Here is a 6,581-nt window from a genome sequence, read left to right as displayed (position 1 = left end):
AAGAAATTAAAGAGTGCGCAAGTGTATAACTTAAAACGTAAATAACAATAGCAATGTGAAAATGGTTTTGCTTGGAACGTGGGAAATTGAAAGGAATAAGGACATGAAAAGTCAATATATTTTATTTTATAAAAATTTAAGAACAATTACCATTCACATATCTCTTTTATATTTTTTTAAGCAATAATTAAATATGCAATCAAAATATGATACCTTAGTTATTGTAAAATTTAAAAGATTTAAGTTTCGCTGTTAATTTTAATTATAATTTTTGGTAAAACAACAAATGCTTAATCATATGAATGGTATGGAGAAAAATGTCACATGTTTGATTTTATACATTGCAATCAATTCAATTATCCGGAAGAGAATTATTATGAAATAATAATTGTTCTTGTTAAAAGAGCGATTGAAATATGACAATTGTATTGTCGTATGATTAAATTTAAAAGATTTGAGTAACATCGTTACTCTCAATCATAATTTGTAAACTACACATTGATGTGAAATATATACTGAAAAATATTTATTATGTAGCATTTTACATATCACTTTCATGATTAAATGAATATAATGCTTAACTAACACATATATTAATAAATATTAAACAAGTGGTGTTTAATAACACACAAGGACATCAAATCAGACAAAAAATCTAAAATTATTAAATGTCACATTTACTTGAATAATCCAGCTGCCAATTCATGTCATGCATGGCCTAATAGCTGGATTATATCTCTGTATGTTTCATAATTATCATTTAAAAGGATGGTACATATTATCCACCGTTATTATCAACTATAAATTTTGATAAACCGACTACTGCTGCGCTCGATCACACGAGATTCATCATCTGAAATCATAACATCCCTAATATATTAATGTATATTAAACCTGATATACTGATCATGAAATCAATCTTGAATTATAATTGCCAAAAGATTTATTTTTAAGAAATGGTATATAACATATTAAAAATGTAAAACTATGTTATTTTCCAACATGGACTTGCTTTCCTTTTATAAATTTTAAAAATTCTCTACAATTTTATATTTGTTAATACACGTATATTATATAAACTAAATCTATAATTATATGCTTTTGAGAATTAAAAATAATTATTTAAATGTTGAAATTCAATTATATCATTAAATTAATTCGTTTTTAATTTGTTTATGATATGGATTGATTGGATTTTAAATATATGAAATGGATAATTATTTGCATAAGTGAGATTTGAATTAAATCTCAAGCTTTATTTTTGAATAATGGATCAATATTTTTATAATGTAGAATGATATTAACATGAATTAAAAATTAAAAAATAGATGGTATATTACGAAAATATTATATTTATATCTATCTATATCTATACTATTAATTAAAATTGAGCCATTTATAGTAATGAATTTGGTCCGTCAAGTATATTTTAACTAAACTAATGCAAATATTAATAAAAAAGAGGGAAAAACTACCAACCCTAAAAAAAAGGAAAAACTTCTTCAACTAATCAAACTGGAAACCATATTATAATTTTCAAAAATCATTTTTTGAAAAAGTAAATATTACGTGTGTCAATCACTAGTATGAATTAACTCTTCATGCTACTTAAGAATAATAATAAGAAAAGTATTCATTCATCCTATCAAATTTTTGTCATTTGTTTATCAAACAAAATTGAACTAATATAAAAAAAGAAAAAAAATTGCAATTTTGATAATGTATATTTGTTTTTTTTTGAATTTTGATATTTTACGTTGTCAAATTTTTATCTTAATATTCTAACTTTGTTTTGTTTATAAATTCAATCATTTTCTCGACGTGGTGCTTATATGTAACCGATGCACAACTGCCGTGGTACTGATGATGATAATGTGTGTACACCTTCACATTAGTACACCGAAAATTGTAAAAAAAAAATCCAAAATTGTTTAGGCTTCTTCACTAGATGACACAAATTTAGTGCATTAACTAATAAAATATATTTAAAAAAAAAACCAAAATTGTTTAGGTTTCTTCACTTGAAACCTCATAATATACATGAGCAATCCTCCTTCCTCAGAACATTTCCAAACAACCCCTTAATTCCTCATCGACAGATCACTGAAGCTCCATATCATGGAGCTTCACTCCAGGAAAAATCAAGCACCAACTCAAAAAATAAAGAATTGTGTTATCGCGCTATCCACCGGATTAATGTAAGAGATTGTAATTGAAGCAATATTAAAGCATAAAGTGTCAAACCAACTCTCACAACTTTTGGGTTGTATTATTGTGTCTCTTTGTTGTATCATTTTATTCCAAAATGCATTTATATCAAATATTTACTAAAAGTTGCATTGTTAATGTATGCATTCATGTAAATACACATTCATTCATGAAAAGACATATCCATTAATGGAAAGACATATTCATGGAAAGACACATTGATTCATGAAATGACACAACTATTCGTTGCAATTCTTGTCTATCTATAAATATATCTTCTCCAATACAATATGATTACTACATTATTGTATCGAAGTGTTTGTTGTATCTTGAGGATAATTTGTTGCCAAAACTTATTAGCAAACTTTGAGAAGTGAGAATAAATAAAACCTTTAAGAAAAGTATTCCTAATACGCCTCAAAACCAACCCGAGTTTTTTCCTACACTTCTTCTCTATTCTCTGTTGTATATTGTTTTCTCGATATTCACCAACAATTATTACTCCTCATCACAGTTATCCGTCTGAATTATCCCGTGACACCAAGATATCCTCACTATCCTACATAATCACACCACACCATGCAGAGGATATCAAGATAAACGATAATTAAGAAAAGTGTGATATTTTTTCTGAATCCCAATGCTCCGTATTACACGAATACGACATGTTGGGCGGCCATGAGCATCAGAACTGCATCAAATATGGGAGGCCAGACTCCGGGTTCACGCAGTGGAGGTGGAAACCGGACGGGTGCGAATTGCCCATATTGAACCCGTTTCAGTTCCTGAATATGGTCCGGGATAAATCACTGGCTTTTGTTGGAGAATCCTTTGGAAGGAACCAAATGCTAATGTCAATGGGTCCGTGTTTTATCCAAATCCGCAATTGACCCACGTGTATGGGGTGGGTTTGTGTATACTAAATGGGTCATAGAATGGGTCTCAAGTCCAATTTTTCAGACCCGTCCTGATATGGGGCAGGTCATGGGTTCTATAATACCCGTCTCATACCCGTCCCATATATGTAGATATAAATATTCTAGGGTTTTAGTTTTATTAATTTTCATTTTTTTAGTAGTTCACCTCAACCATAACGATTTTAGTTATTTCTATGTCAACTGTTGCATTTGAATCTGCTTTTAGCAATAATGAAAGAATAGTTGGTCCTCATCTTAGTAGACTTAAATATTGTCTACTCGCTGATTTTATATTGATCTGTTTAAATTATGTTATGACTTATTTTTGGGGATGTCAAGATTTTTTTGGAGAGCTAGTAACTCTTTTTTTATGTCGTGAAAGTACTTTGTTTGTTATTATTAAGTATGGTCGAAAACATGAATTAATTTTCCACAATTTTGTATTTAGAGGCTTGTCTGTTTCATAGTTTAGTAATGTGAGAAGAAATATACTTTTTTATTTTAAAAAAATTCGGGTCTCACGGGTCTACCCGGCCCCATTTCGTATTCGAGGTGGGGTGAGTCCGAAGAATATTTAACCGAGATGGGGCGGGTAATTGGCAAAAGTTTTTTTCATGGAGAGGGTCTTGGGTTTAGCCAAACCGGCCCCATACTCGCCCCATTGACATCTCTAAATGCAATCCATGATATGCCTCTTGTCCCGGATAATAGGTCACCTAAAGTGGTGAATCTATCAACACACCCCATCACGAGCTGTGAAACGCCGGCAGGAGATGATGCTGGAGGGATTGAATTTGGATCTGTACATGATCCAATTGGGGGAGTTTCGGGCGGCGGAGAGGCAGCGGAGGAAGACATGGCCATTGGACTAATGAGAACGTATTATATTATTCATATATAATGATTTATCGTCCCACTAAGATGAGCCTTCATGAGACGCTCATTGCAAGTTTTTGGATTGTGTGAAGCCGAGAAAACATAGTCAACCCAACAAGGTTAGCTAATAGGTTTTGTCACGTATATATACACAAAACATGGTATGTGGTCTAGAGCAACGGTCCTCAATTATTCACAGGAAAAATGGCAATTAGTCAAAAGATTCGACAAACAATAATTACAATCCAGCACAAAAGAATTTATTAAATTAATGGTGGGACTCGTTTTCTAAATCCCTCCCCAAAATTAAGCAATATATATTTCAATATTTGATCAACATTTAAAATTTAAGTAAAGCTGGATTTTAGGCATACATAGCAGGCAACTAGCAAGATACATTCACTCGCTCTAGCTTCAAAGAAAGTCATGCAAAAACCAATTGCAATGTCCCTTGCAAATCTCCTCCTATTTATCTTCCCTTTTCTCCTCCAACTCAGCCCACTGCCACAAGTTTCCGGCTTGGGCATCAACTATGGGACAGTCGGAAATAACCTCCCGCCGCCCAAGCGGGTGGCTCAGCTGCTTCAGTCCACCCTCATTAACAAGGTCAAGATTTATGACACCAACCCTGAAATCCTCGAAGCCTTCTCAAACACAGGCATAGACCTCATTGTTGCTGTTGAAAACTCACATGTTGCCAACTTGAGCTCCGACCCTCATGCTGCCGATGAGTGGTTCACCAGCCGCGTCGCCCCCTTCATTCCGGCCACCTCCATAGTAGCAATCAATATAGGAAATGAGTACTTAACAGCAGACGATAAGCTTGATCAGAAAGCTCTATTCCAAGCCATTCAGAACATGCACTCAGTTTTACTTGCACGTGGCTTGGACCGGAAAATCAAGGTCACAACACCACACAGTATGGCTGTTCTTGCTTCCTCCTTTCCTCCATCCGCTTCCACTTTCGCTGTCATGCTCCTCCCTGCCATGACAGCTATTGTTGGATTCTTGGCAGACACCGGTGCCCCTTTCATGGTGAATGCATACCCTTATTTCGCGTACCGAGACAATCCTAGAACAATCAACCTAGAGTATGCGTTACTAGGCAATGGCACCAGGGTACAAGATCCTAAGGGGTACGTGTACACCAATATGTTGGATGCACAAATCGACAGTGTTAGATCAGCCATTGCTTCATTAGGATTCGGCAACCGTTCAATCAAGATTGTCGTGTCCGAGTCTGGTTGGCCATCAAAAGGCGAAGCCGGTGAGACAGCAGTGACACCTGAAAATGCAAGGACTTACAACACAAGATTAATCGAACGGGAGCAGGCAAATAAAGGGACCCCCATGAGGCCTAACGAAAATATAGACATTTTCCTTTTCTCTCTGTTCAACGAGAACAAGAAACAAGGAGGTGAAAGTGAAAGGAATTTCGGGATCTTCAATGGCGACGGCTCTAAAGTGTACGAGCTGGATCTGAGCTGCCAGTTTTGTTCTGGCGATAAACTAGAGTTTGGGGAGAAAACATCAGCGGCAGCAAGCACTAGGGGTCCTTCCGTATGGTGCGTGGCGAAACCACACGCAGATGACAAAGTGATTCAGGCTGTCCTGGACTTTTGCTGCGGACCTGGTGGTGTAGACTGTAGGGAGATTTATGAAAATGGAGATTGTTTCGGGCCGGATAAGATACATGCACACGCTTCATATGCCATGAATGCATACTATCAGATGCATGGAAGGAACTACTGGAACTGTGATTTCAAAGGAACTGGCCTTGTTACGTTCAGTGATCCAAGTACGGTTCTCGATATTATGCTACACATTTGCCCCATACAATATTCTTGATTAGCATACGTTTTAGATTGAATGAATGTTGCATTTTCTTGCCTATTCTCTCTAACGAATGTCCATCTTACACATGTTGGTTTCAGGCTATGGAAGATGTCGATATGCACATCAGTAACAGGACATATCCACTTTCTTGTTCTACGTCAAATTATAATCCAAACGAGTCTGAAATGGGGCAGAAAGTCTATCATTGGGAGAAGATAAAGTTAAATCCTCCACAATGAGAGGCTTTTAAAGTTTGAAACAACGAAAGTGTCTTTTTTTAGAGAAGAAGAAAAGTGTCTTCTGTCTGTTGCATGTTTCCACATTTTCTGAGAAAATAGTTCAACTGATCTTGCAGGAAATGAATTTCCCACCTATTAAGACTGTTCTATTTGAATTTTTGAGCGCCCGAGGAGGTTTTTTTTTTTTTAGTAAATTACATTTTTGTAAGTTTTTATTTTGGGTCAATAATTAATTTTTTTTTTCAATTTTAGTCTTTTTTTGGCGAGGCGAGACACAAATACATATCAATGTTAGTCACCACGTCACTATTTTCCGATACCACTTCAGAAATCCGATGAAAAATTACTAAAATCGAAATAAGTGAAAATTAGTCTATTAATATCATAAATCCACCGACTAACCTGACGAAAATGAAAGACATGTTGTGAAAAAGTAAAAATTTATGGTAAAAAGTAAAAATCTCAAAATTTACCAAACTACACACTTTATAATATTTTTCTCTCT

General features: G+C 34.6%; 1 protein-coding gene across 1 annotated transcript; it reads left to right on the top strand.

The window, feature by feature from the left end:
- Positions 1-4,350: 4,350 nt before the first annotated feature.
- Positions 4,351-6,240, top strand: LOC142548273 (glucan endo-1,3-beta-glucosidase 12-like). The gene is made up of 2 exons (XM_075656591.1): positions 4,351-5,799; positions 5,936-6,240. Exons 1-2 carry the CDS (start codon positions 4,428-4,430, stop codon positions 5,965-5,967), a joined length of 1,404 nt encoding a protein of 467 aa, XP_075512706.1. The 5' UTR covers positions 4,351-4,427; the 3' UTR covers positions 5,968-6,240.
- The last annotated feature ends 341 nt before the right edge of the window (positions 6,241-6,581 follow it).

This window comes from Primulina tabacum, chromosome 6, assembly GCF_025594145.1.
Source record: "Primulina tabacum isolate GXHZ01 chromosome 6, ASM2559414v2, whole genome shotgun sequence".
Taxonomy (NCBI): Eukaryota; Viridiplantae; Streptophyta; class Magnoliopsida; order Lamiales; family Gesneriaceae; genus Primulina; species Primulina tabacum.
The sequence above is the reverse complement of the archived record's forward strand: the minus strand, read 5'-3'. Positions and strand labels throughout refer to the sequence as shown.

Coding starts and splice junctions, on each gene's coding strand:
- LOC142548273 (XM_075656591.1), top strand. CDS start 4,428: ATGCAAAAACCAATTGCAATGTCCCTTGCAAATCTCCTCCTATTTATC. Junction 5,800..5,935: donor TGTTACGTTCAGTGATCCAA/GTACGGTTCTCG, acceptor TGTTGGTTTCAG/GCTATGGAAGATGTCGATAT.